This window comes from Acomys minous (assembly GCF_964271855.1).
Source record: "Acomys minous genome assembly, chromosome: 6".
Taxonomy (NCBI): Eukaryota; Metazoa; Chordata; class Mammalia; order Rodentia; family Muridae; genus Acomys; species Acomys minous.
The window spans coordinates 56237284-56258020 of NC_140487.1; the positions used below are offsets into that span (position 1 = coordinate 56237284).

The 20737-nt window shown below is 47.4% G+C and overlaps 3 protein-coding genes and 1 long non-coding RNA gene across 5 annotated transcripts in view; 3 read left to right on the forward strand and 1 right to left on the reverse strand.

The window, feature by feature from the left end:
• Positions 1-20737, forward strand: part of HOXA3 (homeobox A3) — a 44842-nt gene that overhangs the window by 7515 nt on the left and 16590 nt on the right. For both annotated transcript variants that reach the window (XM_084786084.1, XM_084786082.1), the window contains exon 2: positions 4731-4836. The gene's annotated coding sequence lies outside the window, so the exon portion shown is untranslated. The remainder of the gene's footprint in view (positions 1-4730; positions 4837-20737) is intronic.
• HOXA5 (homeobox A5) lies at positions 929-3873 on the forward strand (the record flags this gene model as incomplete). The annotated part of the gene is made up of 2 exons (XM_084786090.1): positions 929-1823; positions 2807-3873. The coding sequence occupies 2 exons, from the start codon at positions 929-931 to the stop codon at positions 3055-3057; spliced, it is 1146 nt and encodes a 381-aa protein (XP_084642216.1). The 3' UTR covers positions 3058-3873.
• On the reverse strand, positions 12807-13957 carry LOC311599963. Its single transcript, XR_014780082.1, has 2 exons — positions 13423-13957; positions 12807-13318 (listed from the first exon to the last, which is right to left on the reverse strand). It is a non-coding gene; the product is annotated as an uncharacterized lncRNA (long non-coding RNA).
• HOXA4 (homeobox A4) lies at positions 14076-15779 on the forward strand. Its single transcript, XM_084786102.1, has 2 exons — positions 14076-14652; positions 15145-15779. The coding sequence occupies exons 1-2, from the start codon at positions 14142-14144 to the stop codon at positions 15489-15491; spliced, it is 858 nt and encodes a 285-aa protein (XP_084642228.1). The 5' UTR covers positions 14076-14141; the 3' UTR covers positions 15492-15779.

Here is a 20737-nt window from a genome sequence, read left to right on the forward strand (position 1 = left end):
AGCCGCAAGAGCCCTGGCTTCCAAATGTGCCAAGGACGCCTGAGATGCCAGGCCTCTAGTGGGGAGAGTCTGCTCGCCTCTTAGCTACATTTCTGATTTACTTTCGTCTTTCTTAGCCCAGGAAAATAACCACGGAGATACTAGGCACTACCACGAAATGCTTCTATTTGTTCCCGCAATTTTACTCTCCCGGACGTCTAAGCGAGACCCTAATAGCTCTGTCCACGGATCCCAGCTTCCAAGAAGCCTCGGAAGCTGTAGGGTATCAGGGCCCACTCTCTGGGTTCACCAAGAACCCTGCTACCTGGAGCCCGGCTGGCCCGAGGAGCCGGACCAGGGGTGAAGATATTCCAGGCTGGATAAAATAATCAAATCAGATAGCAAACGAACGACAGGAAAAACGTATTTATACGGAAGAAAAATCGACTCTGGTTATATGAGTGTATGGAATTTGACCTCGCCTCGGAGAAACACTACACACACAAAAAGCTGTCTTTAATAGATGCCTGTCGTTTAAAAGCGGCAGGGACATTGTTTTTCATGCGCTCACAAAAACAGTGCCGTAATTGTGGCTGCTGCTGTGGGCAGGATTTATTTCTTCAATTGGGTAAATCGTCTTCCCTTCCCCGAAGGTGATATCTGTGTTTTCAAAATTCACAGCTGCTGGCCGGCCGGGCAAACCAACCCCAACCTCTATACAAAAATAAGAGGGGCTACAAAGCCGGGGAAGTAAAGTTGTTGTAAATAATTCTAAGTCACCACCTCCCCCTAATCCTCTGTATCCTCGCCAGGCGTGCGATCGGCAGCTGACGGCCTCACAATTGGTACATCCTAATGGAACTGCGAGGGAAATGCAATAATTTTGCCATAATGGGCTGTAACCTCAATTCGACCCCGGCCCTTGTAGCCCGAGGTCGGAAGCGAAGCGATGCGCCCTGTCTCCAGCGGGTGGCGCTCGAGTCCGACTGAACGGCGGCGACGGGTGGCGGGCACGCGCCCAGGGCGCGCGCGCCACCCCTCTCGCCTCCACCCAACTCCCCCATTAGTGCACGAGTTTACCTCTAGAGGTCATCAGGCAGGATTTACGACTGGACAACAAAAGCACGTGATTCGAAGTCGTACCCCATATTTGGGTGCCTACGTAGGAGGGAACCGAGTACATGTCCCAGTCATTTCCATAATTCATCATAAATTGTGCAAGGGTGCTATAGACGCACAAACGACCGCGAGCCACAAATCAAGCACACATATCAAAAAACAAATGAGCTCTTATTTTGTAAACTCATTTTGCGGTCGCTATCCAAATGGCCCGGACTACCAGTTGCATAATTATGGAGATCATAGTTCCGTGAGCGAACAATTCAGGGACTCGGCGAGCATGCACTCCGGCAGGTACGGCTACGGCTACAATGGCATGGATCTCAGCGTCGGCCGTTCGGGTTCCGGCCACTTTGGCTCCGGCGAGCGCGCCCGCAGCTACGCGGCCGGGGCGAGTGCGGCGCCCGCCGAGCCCAGGTACAGCCAGCCGGCCACGTCCACGCATTCGCCACCACCCGACCCTCTGCCCTGCTCGGCGGTGGCCCCCTCGCCGGGCAGCGACAGCCATCACAGCGGGAAAAACTCCCTGGGCAACTCCAGCAGCGCCTCGGCCAACGCCGGCAGCACCCACATCAGCAGCAGAGAAGGGGTTGGCACGGCGTCCGCAGCCGAGGAGGACGCCCCTGCCAGCAGCGAGCAGGCGAGCGCCCAGAGCGAGCCGAGCCCGGCGCCGCCCGCTCAGCCCCAGATCTACCCCTGGATGCGCAAGCTGCACATTAGTCACGGTAAAACCAGCCGTTTTCTGATCCACGCGTCCGTGGGGGGCGCGGGTCTTGATCACCCTCTGTTCTTTGCAGCCTCTTTTCGGGTCTCTCTCTTAGTCTCGCCTCTCTCCAGCCCGCAGCGTCTCTCCCTGCGGTTTTCCTTTCCCTGCCTTCCTCTTTACTTCCTCCCCATGACTGCAGCAGAGTCCAGCATTCACAGATACTGGGGGAGGGGGTGGTGAAGGGGAGAAGAATGGGGTGGCCAAGCAAGTTTAGATGTTAAAAGAAGAAGAAATTCCATTTGGAACCCCAGCGCCTCGCAACTCGCTTCAGGGTCAGGCAAGCCAGCCGAGCAGGGAGGGCATGGAGAGGCAGGGATGGCAGTAGGGGCCGTGAATCGGGCTTGTCAGGGGTGGATAATTTATGAGTAGGGCTACGCTGGGGAAACAGCGTTACTAATTAGAGCCCCCTAAAAGGGGCTTGGGGGGTGATAATCCAGGCGAGGGCAGGCAGGATTCTGAAGTTTGGGGGCAAGAGGGAGAGGGAAGGAAAGGGAAGAAAAAGAAAGCGGGCGCCCCAAGCGTATGGGCTGGAATAGGAGGCGGCTAGAGCGGCTGGAACTTTAACGGAGGGTGACCTGGAGGCCACTTGGGAACTCAGAAAAAGGCAGTGCTCCAGAGCGTTTCTGAGCGGTGGGCAGCCTAGGAGGGCAGTGCCCCTGCTTAGGACAATTCGTGGCAGAGCCAAAGAGCAGAGTAGGGGGTTAGGGAAAGCCAAGCTGTCCTTCAAGACAGAGTTCCAGCCTCAGGTGGGCCGCTTGTTCTGAGAGTCCAAACCATCTTGTTTTTTTCTCTTCAGAAAGGAAGAGGAAAAGAAACTCGGGAAGGATGGTTGGGGAGGGAGGACTTGTTGAGCCTTTTCCTCCCTCAGCTCAGGACCCTGGCTGACTTTTGGAACCGGGTGCTGAGGAGTTGGTGGCTAAACCGCTGACTTTTCTGTTGCAGACAACATAGGTGGCCCAGAAGGCAAAAGGGCCCGGACGGCCTACACGCGCTACCAGACCCTGGAGCTGGAGAAAGAATTCCACTTCAACCGCTACCTGACCCGCCGAAGAAGGATTGAAATAGCACATGCTCTTTGCCTCTCCGAGAGACAAATTAAAATCTGGTTCCAAAACCGGAGAATGAAGTGGAAAAAAGATAATAAGTTGAAAAGCATGAGTATGGCAGCGGCGGGCGGGGCCTTCCGCCCTTGAGTCTGTGAGCGGTTAAAGTACTGAGCAGTATTAGCGGAGCTCTCCGTAGTGTCTGTACTAAGGTGACTTTCTGAAACCCCCCTTGTGTTCCTTCTGTGAAGAAGCCCTGTTCTCGTTGCCCCAATTCATCTTTTAATCATGAGCCTGTTTATTGCCATTATAGCGCCTGTATAAAGTAGATCTGCTCCTGTTCATCTCTTTGTCCTGAATGGCTTTGTCTTGAGAAAAAAAAAATAGATGTTTTAACTTATTTATATGAAGCAAGCTGTGTTACTTGAAGTAACTAAAACAAAACAAAAAACAAAAAAAAAAAAAAAAAGAGAGCGAAAAAAATCCACACACACAAAATGCCCCCCCCTTCGACCTCGGTTAGTGCCAATGTTGTGTGTTGCACTTGAGTTGTTTAATGTGCATGTGCGTGGAAGTGTTCCTGTCTCAATAGCTCCAAGCTGTTAAAGATATTTTTATTCAAACTACCTATATTCCTTGTGTAATTAATGCTGTTGTAGAAGTGACTTGATGAGACACAACTTAACTTGTTCAACGTGTAGTGGCTAGTGACTCTGTGACAAAAACTGTGACTCCAAGCGGTGTGTCCCTGCGTGCCTTTGTAGGACCCTTTGCACGAACTCTGGAAGTGGCTCTTATAAGCTCAGCTTCAGTGATGTATGTTTTTGTGAACAAAGTTACAAATATTGTCCAAGTCTGGCTGTTTAAGCAAACTGTGATCAGCTTTTTTTTTTCTTTTGTATTTGTTTTTAAGGAAAACATACTGACTGGAAACAAAAAAAAATAATAAACTTTCTATTGTAAGTGCTGTTGGTCTGATTTGTGCCAAATAGCAAGCGGCTCTTTCTGGTTTTCTGTCTGTCCAGTAGTGCTGGAAGCTGCTGAGTCTGGGGTTACCTGGGCTAGCCTGCCTTTCCATGGTGGGGTTCTCACCAACACTTTGACTCACAGCCTTCCTAACTCTGAACCATCAGAAAAGTCAGGTCAAAAGAAGGGAAAAGCTGGAGGAGGTTCCAAAGCCTGGGCCCACTCTGGTCATCTTTGAGGAAACCAAGTTAACTTAGTGAGTACCCAAATGGAGAGGAATAGAAAAGAGAGAAAGGCCAGAGCTTTGTTAGCCACACTCCGGCCCACATAGAACCTTCATTCCTAAGGCTCTTCTAGGCCTTGCTGAAGAGGCTTTTCTGCCAGGCTGCAGACCCCAACCCCTCAGCCCACTAATCCACGCCAGCACCCTTTCCCCACTCCTCTCACGGAACCAGTTGGCTTCTTTTGCCACAATTAATTTGCTACAAATGGAAAGTACTTACCCCATCCTAGCTCCATTGGGGGAAACTCCTCAGAGCAGCTAAAGCCAACTAGAGATTTGCACATTTACCGACTGCTTGCACGGATGCCGTCTTTCCTTTTAAAAGTTATAAAACAGTAAACTTTATAAGCCCCAGTTCCGGCTATATGACATTTGGGTGCCAAATGAATAGGGTTTTGTCTATGAATTAGATCGTAAAATCATCCATAGCACAGACAGATCGGCTCACTGGCTATAAAACGTCACGTGGGGCCATTAAAGTAAGTTTTATGGTTTTGGGGAGTTGACATCCAACATTATATACCACATAACATATAATCTCACTAACGCTGGACTCCATTTGACTCTTTTGCAGGCTACGTGTGCTGCCTGGTCATTCAAATTGTCAATTTTAGGCCCAGAAGTGTCCAAACCACAACTTCTCAAAACTCTCTGAAAAAAATGGCTCCCTCCAAGTTAAGGTAAGCTCGCCTCTTGAATTTACGCTCTAAAAAGTTTCTTGCTCTGTCTTTCTCTCTGGCCCAGTAAAACTGAAGCTGACTTTGTATTCAAAATGGGAGAGCAAACTTTTCCCTTTGGCCACATGTGCAAAGCAGAGCCAGCTTTGTGGGGGCAGCACAGTGAACAACGCCTGTGGCCGAGCGGAGCTGCGTTCCCCAGGCCTAACTTTAATTGCTGCACAATCGTGGATGTTAATGACTTCCGCTCCCGCCGGCGTGCAAAAAGATGATGGTGTGTGGTGTGTGTGTGTGTGTGTGTGTGTGTGTGTGTGTGTGTGTGTGTGTGTGTGTGTCTGTGTGTGAAAACGTGGCAGCTCCCACCTTTCTTTCTAAGCTTGGTCGGGCCCAGGCTCTTCGGGGGTCGCGGAGCTCTGGGAGTTGAAGGGGCGCCACTGGAGCAGGGGGCTGAACTGAACTGAAGAGTTTGAAAGAAAGGCCGGGGCAGGGCTGAGGCCGACGCTGGCGGGATTCCTTATGGGGCTGTGCAATATGTCTTCGCGGGCCAGGGTCATTTGGCAGGACTGAATTGAGGCGGCGGCCTTCGGGGCTGGGTTTCAGACTAGCTGGGGAGAGTGGAAGCTGGCTGGGGCCTTGGCTATATGGCGGGGGACCAAGCTGCTAGCACCCACAGGATGCTGGGAACAGCGGGTCCCCACCTAGGCGATAGGAGGTACTGAGCTTCCCTGAACCCTGTTCTCCTGATAGCTCTTTTCATTTCGCTGGCAGCCTTCTCACCCGCCTGTGATTCTGAAGCAATAAACTTTATGGCCGGATTTAACTTTAGTCTTTGAATCCCCAGGCTAATTGAAAGGGGTTAAAGCGCTTTCTTTTCTTCCGCCTTGCCTTTCTTCTCATTCCCTTCTTTCCTTTTCCTTCACTTCTTTGTAGGAATAAGACGTCTATGCACAGGACCAAGGCAACTTAAGCGGTTCCCTAGATAACGCTTAAAGACAGAGAAATGTACCCCTCTTCAACATGCAGACAAATTCTCTCTTCTAAAACTGTGCCTAAAGTTTTAAGGGAAATTGAGGTGTCTTCAATGCCCAACTTGAAAGTCCCCAGGTTGTTTTTCTTGACACATCATAAAGGGTAGTTTAGGAAGAAATTGCTCGTTTGTCAGTAGGAGATTTCCTCTTCTCTTTTGTTATTTGTGCTTTCTGTTTGATCCCAGGAAATTTACATAATCTATGTTTTCCAAAACAGTCTCCAAAATTGCACCAATGAGTAAAGTTAGGTAAAATATAAATTTCCTGGGTACAATGCCATCTGGGCCCCAGCTTCCCATGTCTTTTAATGGCAAGCCAAGCCTAACTGGGAACTCTCTGGCCTGTCCTGGGGTCTTCTTAGGGTAGGTACCCATCAGAGACCTAATAAATCCCTCCTATCTTGTCTGAGTAGCTAAGCCAAAATTTCCAACTATATTTCAAAATGAAGCAAAAAAAAAACCCCACAAATAAACAAACAAAACTTAAAAGGGGGCTCTTCTTTTTCTCTGGAGCTTTACGAGTTGGTAAAGGTATTTACCAAGTGCTTAAAGAGAGATGTTTTGAAGTATTGATTTGAAATCTTAACAAGCATTATTATACACAAGTATCCTTCATTCAATATAAATCTACAGAAGCCCCAAATTCAGAGATTCAAAGGCAAAATATCAGAATAATAAAAAGCAAGACAAAACAACCCTCCCACCAAAAAAAACTCTCAGAAATTCCACTTTCCCTGTATAGTGGCAAGCTGAAGACTCCATAAAGTTATTTTTTTGTGAAGTGAATATTGGTGCTTCAGCACTCAGGAAGATGTGTCCACCTCTTAGAAGAAACAAGAATAAAAAAAAATTACATGGAAATGAGTTCTTATTATCTGATGTGCCTGTGAATGCTAGAGTCTTTGTTTTGCTGCTCTGAGTTTGGGTTATTAGATAATGTTGGGTAGTGGTTCTGTTTTGGTTATATGTCTGGTGATTTTACTTGCATAATTTCTTGGTTGTCGAAATAAAGAGCAAAAAATTAAAAATAAATACCCAAGAGTCATGCTGGTAGGTTCATGGGTATACCTAGGAGAAAGGAAGCACCAGCAACATCAGTTGGCCACACCCTGAGACCTGAGGATGCAGAAAAAAGCTGATGGAATAATATCCAACAAGATACATTCCTAAGGATCTTTCCCACAAATTAAAAAAAAAAATTAACAGGCTATGAGTGTTGTCAGCTTGCTTACATCTGTCTGTTTTAATCTTCACAAGGCTTAAGTAGAATTTAAGAGGGCAGGTCAACCCACGTGGAGTTAAGTGACTTTTAAGAAATACAACATCCAGTCTGATCTGTGTGAACTGTTATTGGAGGACATTTTTTTTTTCTTTCTTACAGTTTTCATGGAAAGCATACTTAAGAAGGTGGTTGAGTTTCTACTCATTTTGTAGATGAATTGTATCTTCTTGTGGATTTTTGAGTCTTTTTTAAAGACTTAGGAGAGAGAGAGAGAGAGAGAGAGAGAGAGAGAGAGAGAGAGAGAGAGGAGAAAAACCCCTCTCCCACTGAGGGCTTTATGAAGATATCCAGCTTCCGCTGGTAGCAGAAAATCTGTGTCTTCTTTTGTAAAAGGAGGAGGTGGCGGAAATGTGCAGGGTTGTGTTTGTTTCTACAAGCCAAAAAGAATATATTCCCTCAACTATGAGTACCATAGAGAGCTTCTGGTCACACTTACTTAGGGGTTTGTTAGGGTTTCCCTGGTCCAATTTCACAACATTATGCCAAGATTCCTTTTCTCCTGTGGTTTCCCACTTTGCCCTGCCCTACTCAGTTTGGCTTTGGGGGAGAGGAGAGGGGAGGAAAAGAGAGGAGAGAGAGAGAGAGAGAGAGAGAGAGAGAGAGAGAGAGAGAAGAGAGAGAGAGAGGCAGACAGACAGACACAGAGACACAGAGACAGAGATAGAGAGAGCAAGACTGAGTTTTCTACCAGAAACAGTTGTGCTCATTTGTTGAGATTTGGAGACTGTTACATCCAAACAAGGACAGTGCAGAAGATTGGTTGCTAGAAATGAAGACAACTCTTTTAGCTTGCAAGATGCCCTTAGCATCTCCCCCCCCCCCAACACACCCACCCACCCACGCACTCTCTGGCTGCGGTCTTCTCATGGCTTGCTCACCATAAAGAAGGCAGAGTATCTTGGGATGCAGCCCTTTGGCTTCTAAGGGGGGGGGCATGTTCTTCTATAAACAGGATGCCAAGGGAAGAGAGGCTCAGCCTAGGCTCCCACCCAAATAGGGGAGGGGCTCCACAGTCCTAAACTCCGGAACTGGAAGGGAAGCTCAGATTTGTTTTGCTTGATGTTTTCTGAAAAGAACTTTGTCTTCCCCTTATCATGTCCCTTCCCTACAAACTGGCCTTTTCAGTAATAATATTTGTTATGAGGGTTATTGGGTAATTATTGCGATTTTGTGAAGCAGCCCTTGCTGGAGGTGAAGGCTGTCATCGCCTAACAAATGGCACCCATGCAGTTCACTGCCGGGTTAAGTAAATGCAAGGAAGATAAATCTGCACACCCTAGGAATCGCCAGCAGAGCACGCTTTAGTACAAGTTCACAGTCAGCCGGCCTGCCTGGGACAACTCTCCCAACAATTAAGGCTCTGGCTTTATTTCTAAATAAACCAAAACTCTCCCCCACTCCCCTGCTCAGATTTCCCTCTCCCCCTTTTTTTTTTCTTGCACTTTTGCTGTCAGAAGATTTTTCAGTTCCTCCCCTAAATTGTCCTTGCTAGTGGAATCATGCCTGATTTCAAATTAGCCCAGCTCTTAAATTCTGACTTAAAAAAAAGAAGAAGAAGATGATGATGATGATGATGACGATGGATGAAGAAACAGGAGGCTGGTTTGACAGGAAACGTGGCCACAAATACACAAAAATATGCACTCCATCCTCTAATTCCAAGAGGCAGTGGTAAGAGCAGGGCTGCCTGGAACCTAGAGTGCCCCTTCCCCCTAAAGAAGAGGCTCAGTGCTGTGTATCTTTGTGGTTAGCGTGTTACAACTGCAGGTCAAAAAGTGAGGGTCAAAAGTTTACATTGTGCAGCACTCTTAGTCATCTGCCCAGACAGAGTTTGATGTCAATGTTAGAGCTGCGATCTCAACTATCAGCACAAAAGATAAAATGGCTTGGAGTGATGCGTGCATCACGGTGTGGACTCCAGGTGAACCCTGGTGGTTGAATGACCTCAATTACGGAGGAAAGGATAGAAAATTCCTCTTTTCAGGAGTAATACATGCTGTATTTCATATTGAATTATCACTGCCATTCTGAGGGAACAGCAGCAGGTAAATAGGCATAGATTACCAAAACACCAAAACCTTCTATGCTGGAGAACCAAGAATGGTTTGTGGGCTTGTCACAAAATAAAAATGCTAAGAGCTCATCAGAGGACCATTCAAAAGCCAAGTAGCAAGTTTCTAATGCCCCCATTATGTTCCTTTTATATGAAAAGGGGAGAGTGATTCTGATTGGTCAGGGTGTTTTTTTTTTTAATGTTTTAATACATATAATGGTCTCTAAAGTGTGGGGGGAAAGTATATTCCTGGTAATTTTCAAGCATAGACTATGCCTTCCCCCACCCCCACCCCCACCTGCAGTTCACGAAATGCAACTATTGTCAGAGCAGGGAAGTGGAAGCTCTAAAGAGAGGCCATATATGTGGGATAAAAGAGGACTGTTACACTCTGCAAGTGAGTAATGGTATAGAAGGCAGGAAACTGGGTCTCCGTGCTATGCCACAGTGGAGAACCACTGGGTTTCTGTTCTCCGGGAAGCACTTCTAAAAAATAGGTGTGGAACTGGAGTGGAGGACAAACCGAGGACAGGGAGTGGGGAGCAAGCTAAGCAGGAGGGTGGGAGGAGCAGAAAAGGAACAGTGTGTTCAAGAAGCAGACGGGGAATCATGCCTCATTTGTCTGTTGCAAATCAAGTGTTAACCAATATTTTATTTTTCATACATCTAGATTAGCTTTAAGTGTCTGGGTTGGGATCTATTTTCTAGGGAATGTATTTTCCTTTCCTATGTGCTGACCTTCAAATGATCAAGGCAGGAAAACAACAATGAGAAAGATTTTTAAAAAATATTTTCTTGTTAATTTTGGGGAAAATTTAAGGGCTCAGAAGGCCAACCTTGCAGGGATGTTTAAGGCAAATCTCTACACATTCAGGCTGATTGGATTTAATGGTACCAGGCATATATTCAGTGGTAAAGTAAATATTTCCCAAATGCTGCCTTCATGAAAGCAAGTAATCAGAGTATGACTACTGTGCAATGTGTAAAGTTTTTACCCTGGCAAGGATCTTGGAGGCAAATGGCATTAGGCAGATGAAATGGAAGAAAACAACCATGGTTACTGCTGTAACAGAACCCAGGCCCCACTTGCTCATCCAGATATTATGACTCTTACAGGGACTTTTTTCATTGTATTTTTGGTTAAAGCCATACCCAAGAAACGTTTTAGCATCAATACCCCAAACCACCCTTGACGCTAGTCTAGTGACAAAAGGTTCCTGTGGAAGTCACTGCTTTGAGAGTGCCTACCTTTTTAGAGGGTTGTGATCAGTGTGTGTGTGTGTGTGTGTGTGTGTGTGTGTGCGTGTGTGTGTGTCCTAAAATAAGTATCAGTTCTATGCCTGGGCTATATTGTTATTGTAAACAGTCATCAGGAAATTACACCCTAAACAAATTAATTAGCAAAAATGGCTAGTCAAGTGTTGTTTCTCTATAACCAAACACCTAGTGTAGACGGGAGGAAGCACTTAAATGGCAGTACCAGGCAGCCTAAAATCCTGCCTTCGTAGCCCTATTTGCTCTAGAGAAGCACTGGGGATCAAGAACAGCCTGGAGGCCCTCACTCTAAAGAACAAAGGACAAATACAGTCAATACATCCCATAATGCTTACATTTCCTTTGCCTTTTCCCCTTGGTTTTTCCTGGGAAGGACTGACCTGGGCAAAGCACCCCACTCTCTAAAAGACACTGTATAGACCTTTTAGAAGCGCAAAGTCCAAGGCCGAGGTGAACTTCAGGTCAGCGCGTCTAACAAATATGAAAATGTCGGCTGGTGAGGGCGCGCCTGTGACTTAACAAAGACTGTCAATGTGTAAGATTAATAAGAAACAAAATGCACACGGTGTCACTGTTCGGTCACTTTGAAACTTGGGACAGGGTTGCATTCAAGTGGGAAGGCTGTTCCAAATATATTCAAAAGGATTCAAATCAGATTCAAAGCAAGCCGCAAGCAAGCACTGCCTCCTCCTCGCCCTCCCTCGCCCAGACTCCTCTGCTCCATCTGGAATGCGAGGACATGACGAAAAGTTATTTCACTTAATGGGATTTTAAGATAGTATGTTGGGAAATATATGTTATCCCTGCACATGGAAATGAACAAATGTGCTTACCAGTTTCCCAAGGAAAAGCTAGGGCTTCAGCCCCGCTTGGGACTAGAGCCAGTTGGTGTGTGAAGATTAGCACACTCCCTCTCAGCTCCATTTGGGGGAGTAGGGGGGGGTGGATCCCATCTTTTCCCTTGGCAAGATGCAGCTGGTAAACTTTGGTTTGTTTTTCTAATTGAGTTAGTTTCTTTCTAGCTTTCCTTTGGCGTCTTGGATCTTTTGTAAAGGCTAGAGATTCTCTTTAGTTTTAATGTTTTTCAAAAGATTATTCGATTCAATGGGATTATGCTATGGCTTGCTTGCAAAGGGAGGCTGTGGAAGGTTCAAGAAAGGTACTGGGGTTGTTTATTACAGCCATAAATCTTGCAGTAAAATGTCAAAATGTCGTTGTGTGAGATAACACTTGGTGGTCCTGGCTCCGTTTGTGTTTATGATAGAAGCGCAAAGACAAGTTACAGGCCTTGAGGGATTCTGTGCAAGCCTATCTTCCTTAACTAATAGACCCTCAGGAAACAGGCAGAGCTAACTCATCCAGCTTAACCATATACAAAACAGTGCCAGTGTCTCCTTAATACTTAAAAGCAGAAAACTCTGTAGACAATTCTGAGGCTAAACAACACGAATTCTGTGTTTTAGTGTCTGTAAATAATATTGAACAGACAGACACGGCTAGGACTTGTGTGCTCAAGGTTGGTGACACCAGGGCCAAAGAAAATTTTCTTACGCTTTTCCTCCAACTTGAAACATAGCCAGATGTGTAATACATATGCATTTGTAAGTATGGCATATATATGTGCTATTTATGTTAGATAATGTATACTTTATGCCTCGATTTTCTTGCTAGAGAGAGATGCCGGTTCAGAGCAGCCACAGCACCACAGGCTGCACTTCCTCCTCAGTCTAGAGAGGATATTTAAAGATTAGAATCAGTGTTGATTTTTGTCTACGGCTCAGATTTCACTTTAAAAAAAAAAATTTCATGGTGCCGCATGTCAGTGGACAGCTCTCTTTACTGGCACATACGCCCAACGTGGAAAATCTCTTTGTGCCACTTTAAGGCGATTTCAGTCAGAAACTAACATGATCCTTTTTTTAACCTCTTTCCCTAAATTAGTTTAAAGATTAGTCTCATATAATAGTCTTTATGTGGCTAAGCATTAAATGACTATCCATCAAAGAGATACATCCCAGTATTTAGTAGCCCAAGTGAGTAACAGAACTGACATTCTTTTGAAGTGTCTCCAGGCCTGGGTTATAACTTTCCTTGTCTGCGTTGTGAGCAGGCAGTTGTTCTATCCTGCTCTCTGAAAGATCAACTAGGTGCACCAGCTGAACTATCTTTGCTTTGTATGCCAACATGAGAGTTATTTTTAGATTGGTGACGTGCCAGTTTGCACTGCCTTACTATCATGCAAAGGATCTAGGAGTGTCTGCTATTCAGAAGAAAGGAAAAAGAAAGAACACAGTACGAATGAGGCATCAGTATTTACTTCAAAGATCAACATTAGGTGGAATTAATAAGTAATTTATTTGTTAATAATGGCATAATTAGTTTACCCATCAAATTTCAATTACCAAATGGCAGGCAACAGTCCCTTCTCCCTCCTTTCCGGAGCTACTGATATCGTTAATATGCTAATTTTCAGCAATTCAAAAATTACTGGCAGTCCTGTAAATATAGCCCTCCTCCTAGATACTGCCTGAGGAAACAGCATCCAAAAAAAAAGGGGGGGGGGAAACAGGGGGAAAGTTAGAAAAGATCGGTTGACGATCACACCTGCTAGGGTCTTATTCTATCTCAAGCTTGTTTTTGTTTGGGAGTTGTTCTGAAATGCGAAGTTACTGGATTCAAAGCCGGTTTTGTGCAGGCGTCACCCCTCTCCATTCCCTTTCTAGGGTGGAGGTCTCACAATAGCGCCTAGTAAAGGAGGCATGTTTTGCTCTGTTGTCAGCATCTCCATCAATTGCAATATAGGAAGCTTCCAAATCTTTAAATGAAAAATGATGTGCAAATTCGGCCTCTGGAGAAAAAAAAAAGAAAAAAGAAAAAAGAAAGTATCCATTAGGTTTTAGTGGACCGCCCTCGCTGTACTTCCTTGACCCGATTGCTCCGCAGTCCACCCACTCACACTCTCCCAGTGCGCCTCGCAAAGCAGGGGCTTCCCAACAGCTTGGTGGATGAGCATGGCGTGGGTAAAGAACCAACGGGGGCGAGAAAAATGGGTCTGTAGGCCTCCTTCGTTTTATTCCTGGGCTAGGATAAAAAGCCAAGGTCTGTCTCTTGGTCCCAGTATCCTTCCCTCTCCTGAGGCCCTCGAACCCTCGGAGGACCACTCGAGGCCTGGTTGGACTGGAGGTCAGCGTTGAGCCGTGGCGACCAGCTGCCCCGAGGCCTAGCACAGCCGTGGTGGGCAGGAACAGAGCTCGAAAGGACCCACAGTCTAACAGGCCCCAACTTCTCAGCCAGAATCCAAGTTGGGGGAACCGAGGAACCCAAGCGCTGCTGGCTCCTCCCGCCCCGGTGGAAAGCAGCATTCATCACGCCCCCGCGTGTTTCCTGATCCGGGTCCGCGCGCGCGGATCGCCCATTGGCCTGATCGCAGCACGTGGGGCGCGGGGCGGGGCGCGCAGGGCCCCGGGGAGCTCGCGGGGGCGGGAGAAGAGCGGCGCGAACTTCGGCGGCGTTGGGAGGGGGAGGGGCAGGCGTTTGACAGCGGGGGGGAGGGGCGGGCGCCGGGGATGGTGGGGGGGGGATGGGAAGCGCGGCGAGAGGGGGAGGGGCCTCGGCGAGAGCAGAAAAACGACACCGCGAGAAAAATTAGTATTTTTGCACTTCACAAATTAATGACCATGAGCTCGTTTTTGATAAACTCCAACTACATCGAGCCCAAGTTCCCTCCCTTCGAGGAGTTCGCACCGCACAGCGGCCCGGGCGGTGGGGACGGCGGCGCGGGCGGGGGTCCTGGCTTCCCGCGGCCTCAGACCGCCCCGCACCTGCCGACCCCGAACCTACACGCGGCCCGCCAGCCCCCTGCTTACTACGCGCCGCGGGCGCGCGAGCCCAGCTACCCCGGGGGCCTGTACCCCGCGCCCGCCGCCGCCTGTCCCTACGCCTGCCAAGGCGCTAGCCCCGCGCGGCCCGAGCAGTCCCCGGCCCCCGGCGCGCACCACACCCCGGCCCCGCAGCCCCCTGCGCCCCCTCGGCGCTGCGCCCCCGGTCCCGCCACTCCGGCTGTCGCGACAGGGGGCAGCGCCCCCGCGTGCCCGCTGCTGCAGGCGGACCAGGGCCCGGCGGGCCCGAAGGGCAAGGAGCCCGTGGTGTACCCCTGGATGAAGAAGATCCACGTGAGCGCCGGTATGTGGCGCCGCTGGGAGGGCAGCGGGCGAGGGGGCGCGGGGCAGGGCGCGGGAGGAGACCCCCCCAATCTGGCCCGCGCTTTGGCTGTGGGTGTGTGCGCGCCGCCCCGCAGCCTGGTCCCATCGTGAGAACCCTTTTGTACCCAGGGTCCCTTTATCCCGAGATTTACGAGACGCCAAACTGTTAGGGCAGTAATTATAGCCCCCATAAATTTAATTGCCCTGGCAGAGGCTCCGGGCCATGTGTCTTTGAAGCTTTTCTTCAGCCCCAATGCCCAGGACCATTCTTTATGGCTCTCGGGTGTTTCCCGTTGTCAATAGCCTGTGAAACATTTTCTTTGCCGTTTTATGTATTTTGTGTGAACTTGGTGTCAGGTTATTATATAATGATGATGTCCAATTGCTCTTCCCCACCCCATCTCCCATCTCCTCCTCTTCTTCTCTTCCATTCCCTCCTCCTTGGCCTTCTCCTTGGGGTTCTGGCGTTCAGTCAACCCCAGTTATAACGGAGGTGAGCCCAAGCGCTCTCGAACCGCCTATACCCGGCAGCAGGTCTTGGAGCTGGAGAAGGAATTCCACTTTAACCGCTACCTGACCCGGAGGCGCCGCATCGAGATCGCCCACACGCTCTGCTTGTCCGAGCGCCAGGTCAAGATCTGGTTTCAGAACCGGAGAATGAAGTGGAAGAAAGACCATAAACTTCCTAACACCAAGATGCGCTCTTCCAACTCAGCCTCGGCCCCTGCCGGCCCGCCTGGGAAAGCACAAACTCACAGCCCACACCCCCATCCCCACCCTCTTCCTAGCGCCTCCACACCCATCCCCTCATCCATATAATCCGCTAGAGACCTAAATCAGTTTCTGTCACTTACCTGCCCTCGTCTTCTCTTCTCCTTTTCCTGTCCTTATCCGCTCCTCCCCAAGTAAAACCATAACAGACACCAAAACAAAATTCAACTTGGTGGAAACCGTAACCAAAAAAAGAAGACATCATCCCTGGTAAGCGTCTGTGTGCGATCCCCGAGAGGACACTTGTTCTGGATACTGCTCAGTGGAACAACCCGCTGACCTGGACAGCTTTGCCAGGCTTGGATACCTGCGAGGAAGCACTTGCCATAGAATAAATACCTTTGAGTCAGCTGGCCGGTGCAGGCTGACTATCTTTGTTGCCAGCAGAAGCAGGCCCGTTTCCTTCCCTTCTTCTTCTACGTTATTAAGGCAGCTCCACCAGACCTTTACTTAGTAGACATTGTGGACCCTACCAGATAATTTAATTCTCAAAGTGTGTAGAACTTGATGGTAGGTGTGGCATGTGGTTTCCTCTCCTTGCATTTATTTAAGGTACTGTTAGATATCGGTGTCTCACTCTGGGGCACAATCTTGGGGGAGAGGGAGATGCGTTTAGACCCACTTGCAACTGTACAAAATAATATGGCTGTATAAAGAGGAATGTGCTAAAAATAAACGTCATTTTAAAAAAACATGAAAAACCTAGGAGACAGATTTGTGTGTATTCTAAGCTTTAAAAAAAGAAAGAAAGAAAGAAAAGAAAAGAACCCCCCAAAACCTCTTGGTTGAGATATTTGACCTTGTATGCAGAAGCCTTATAGACAGTGTGAGCTGGGGTCACACTTAGTATTCTCACTGTGTGTGTGTGTGTGTGTGTGTGTGTGTGTGTGTGTGTGTGTGTGTTCAACTTGGTCTGAATTCTTGTCAAGCTTGACCCACTGTGGAAGTGTTCCAAAAAGCAGGAAGGCTCTTGAGCCCTGGGAGTGCTCCTCCTCTTCCCAAACTTGGCCAGGCTTTCAGCCTTCAAATCTCTGTAAGGCATAGAAACGCGCCTGTCCCTGCAAGGAAAGGTGAAACCTTGCAGAGCAGAGGCCCAGGCGGTCCTGCAGCTGTTCTACAGGATGAACTCTGAGCAGACTTGGAAAGAAGCGTCCCCTTGGCATTTGTTGCACCTTCACACTTAATCTGCCTGTTTCCCTGGAGATAAAAAATAGTTTATACAAAGGGTTGAGATCGCTTTTGGGGTTTTGGCTGGTCCTAAGGTCTTCGTGCTGAACACGGCTTGGGGATTTTTGTTTGCTTCTCTAAAAGAGCTTTTAGAGCAAGGTGAGCTTTCTCACCACACTCTCCAAAGTACTCTCTGAGAAAATAAGAAGCATGACACCCCAAAATGCACCCTAAGCAAGGTAGATCTGGAAGAGTTCACTGATGGAAGAAAGCCAAACTTTGAGTAGGGCCACTTTCCTCAAAGATCTAGATCTTTGAAAACATAAACACTCACCTCTCAGTCTCTGTAACCCTAGTATTTGTGCATTTGTTAAAAATTTGGTCCTCAACTGTCTCACACACACACACACACACACACACACACACACACACACACACATACACACACACACACAGGGCGGGGGAGGGAGGGAGAGGGAGAGAGAGAACAGAATATTAGAAGTGCCACCTGGCCTTGAAACAGAGCAGCTCTGGGGATTTTATAGTAAATGTAAAAGAGAGAATGGATGTTTATCTACCTCTCTAATGTCAGAGGAGATTTCAAACCATTTCCATAAATGGGACAACCTCAGCCACTGTGCTGCCTTGAGTACAAGCCAGGGGGATCTTTTCTCTACCTGTAGATAAGCCAGTTTTTAGAAAGAAGTGATGCGCTCTAGTCTCTGAGAGGCCAAGAGAATTCACAAAGAAAGGAAGCCTTGCACAAGCCTTCCCAAGTTAGGAAGAACCTGGCATAAACTTCGTTTTATAAGGTGTGAACTGGCGCTAAGCATTTCTGGGGGCAATGTAGCTGCTGCTACAACTTACTAACCTCCCTACTTCGTGCACTTGCAAAGCAAAATGAAATCACACTGAAAATAGCAATTTCCCCCAATCATTAATCACCTCATACAATAAATACTTCTTTGTAATTCAACAGCAATTCTGAAAGGCATTCTCTGGGAAAAGTCTTTGGGGAAGAGAGGGATCTTCTTGCAAATAATGCTTTCTCAGGCAAAGAGGCAGCATCTTGGCTATATGCATATATATATATACACACACACATACACCCAGGCTCTTAGTAGAAATTGAGTATCAAGCCGCAAAACCTCAAATGGCAGATTTTCATCACTTAAAGTGGATTCTTACATTCTCCTCAGAGGGGTAGGAAGGACATGAGGCATTCACTGGCTTCATTCTGGAGACCATGGTAGGTAGGTAGGTAAAGGGGACAGCTTTCATTTGTCCATTCAGAAAAGGAAGTGAGAGTCAATATAATTTTTCTGCTGTTTTGGGATAAGATGGCAATTTTTGTATTGATTGTTGAGGTATAGGTGTTTTGAAAAACCAGAAATATTGAAAATGCTATGAACAATTATGTCATTTATTATCTGTCGTAGGTGTTCTATTTGTAATTCAGCCAGCCTTTTAAGGGAGCTTGCCATAACAGCTTAGAAAAAAAATCTCACTGTGTGCTCTAAAATTCTTCATTGTCTGCCCTTTGTCAGGGCAACCGTAAGAGTTCACTGAGAGGACAAATTTTCTATCTCATTAATTGTTTTTTTTTTTTAAGTAAACCTACTACTCCTTCAAACCCTTGACCTCTAAAGACAGTATTTTGTGTAAGCTCTGTAGTTCTCTCACCAAAAAACGATCCTTGACATGGTCTCCTATTTCCTCCCCCTTTTTCCTCTCTCTCTTCAGTACAAGTTCATCCGTTTTAGTTGCAGAGCCAAGCTGTGCATGACTCTGGAGAGAAAAGTTTTGTCAACATCTGAAATCAACCTAAATCGGATAGGAGACACTTTAATGGTCACAGTTTGAATTAAGTACTTAACAATCTCCCCCTTGAAGATAAATGGCAATTTGCAGGCGTTCTTTGCTAGTTTTGCTGAAATCTACGATATACCCAGTGTTTTATTACAGCGGGAATTCATCTGTGACAGGCATAGTGGAGTACTTAATACCCAGGATGGAGCTCAGGGGAAGATTACCCAGATATATGGGGTGGGCCCACTCACGCTGTCTCTGTCTTTGTATCAGCAATCCTGGGGTGTCCTAGCTCCTCTACTTCTTCTCCTTCTCCCCATGTCTCTTGGGCACCTCTGTCCCCCTAAGCCCTCAAACTGTACACTAGGCCCCCACTGCTTTTTCCTCTAGCAGTTCCAACATGGAAACAGATCCTCAACCCTTTAGAGTGGAATGTATAGGCAAAGGCCTTCTCCATCATCCCATTGATGTCTGGCATCAGTAGGTGTGGCCCTGCAAGGAGAAACTCAGGCTTAGCCTTTCCCAACTGCTGCTGCTGGCATCTCTTTCCTATATTACACACCGGTCAAGAAAACAAAAAACAAAAGAAAACAAAACTGTTTTGTACCTCAAAGAGGATGGTATGGCCTTTAATCCCAGCAGTGTGGAGGCAGAGGCAGGCAGATCTCTGAATTTGAGGCCAGCCTGGTCTACACAGTGAGTTCCAAGATAGCCAAGGCTACACAGAGAAACCCTGTTTTGAAAAACAATAATAACAACAAAAGAGGATGGTATAAAAATCAGAGGAGGAAGAGGAAGAGGAGGAGGAGGAGGAGGAGGAGGAGGAGGAGGAGGAACAGGAGCAGGAGGAAATTGGATAGCACCAGGGAGGTGCCATTAACCCTTCTAATCTGTAACCTCTGCCTTGGAACTTCCACTCTGAAGGGAATGTCAAAGTGTTCAAGATGAAAGAGAACTGGAGGCCATTTTGGTTCAATTGCCTCAGTTTACAAGGAGAGGCAACTGAGGCAACTGAATGACTCTCATCAAGTTCCTTATGATAATGAGCACATAGGTCGTAAAGCCTCTCACCACTCTGGATAGGCATAAGTGCATAGGCGTCTTTCTCCTGCAGGAGCTATTCTGTTTTCAATTGCAATGAACAAGACTAGAAGCCTAGACATATGCTGATCTGTAGGGTCCCAGGTATATATAGCCACGAGTATATAGGCAGGTATACACAGCCACAGTGTATAGCCCGGAAGAAGAATGGATGTCTCATTAAAGCTGCCCTCGGAGATTAGGTAACTGACGGCCCTGCTCTTGGCACTCAAACAGGTGGGCTGACCACTGAATTCAGGCAAGGATTGCCCCGATCTTACTAATTCTGCTGGGCTCAACCTAGCACTTCCGTGCCTTTCCCTCTCAGGGCAAGGGTTGCTGTGTTCTGGAGGCCTGGAGAACAAAACAGGCCAAGTATGGACCTTGGTTGCAACTGTAAAGGTGTAGCGCTTGTTGGAGTAGAGGGAGATATTGGAATTGTGATCTTTTGTGATCACGTGACTCGTTAAATAATTAATCCAGGCCATCAAGAATGGATCTGAGCCGTCAGGGCCTCACTAAGAATGAATCTCTCAGTAGTGAGACTCCAACTTCTGTTTGATTTTTTAAATACACACACACCTTCAGATTTATCTCCAAAGGCGTTTAACTCCTTCAGGAAGGCAGACAAGAGCCCTTCAACGTGGAGAACCGAGCAGTCCCGTGCTCACCAGGTCCAAGGCTTTCTCGCAAGATTGCTGGGAGTGCCGGGAGACACTGTGTCCAGGGAAATGTGAGTTTGGGGCTCAGGCTTCCTCCTCCTCCCCACACCCCCACCCCATCTTATCCTGTTTTTGGTGATGAAGTGGGACAGAAGCGCAGACAGTTGGTAATGTTCTGAATCACGCTGGGGGAAGGCTGCGGAGATACCAAAGGGGAGCACGCGGCTTTGTTCAGTTTTTCCCGGCATTCATAAATCACCAGTGCTAGGCGAGAGAGGGAGCAAGTAGACGCCAAAAAAAAAAAAAAAAAAAAAAAAAAAACCGAGGAGAGAGACCACAACGGGGCTGCAGCCATTGCAGAGAGAGAGACCCAGGCAGTGAACAGCAGCATCTCTCCGTGACTCATTAGTCTGAAGGATTTATGGGGAACAGGAACCATGAATATTAGACTTGAGAATAAAGAGATAGCAATAGCAGTAATAACCATAATAATTACAGTACTCCTAAGCCTTGTGCTTGGTGGTGGTTGTGATGGTGGTGGTGGAGGAGGAGGAGGAGGAAGAGGAGGGTTAGGGC

What these genes read in the sequence shown, in the direction of transcription:
- HOXA4 (XM_084786102.1), top strand. Translation starts at nt 14,142, where the DNA reads ATGACCATGAGCTCGTTTTTGATAAACTCCAACTACATCGAGCCCAAG. An exon ending in GAAGATCCACGTGAGCGCCG is followed by an intron (nt 14,653 to 15,144) that starts GTATGTGGCGCC and finishes TCTGGCGTTCAG; the next exon opens with TCAACCCCAGTTATAACGGA.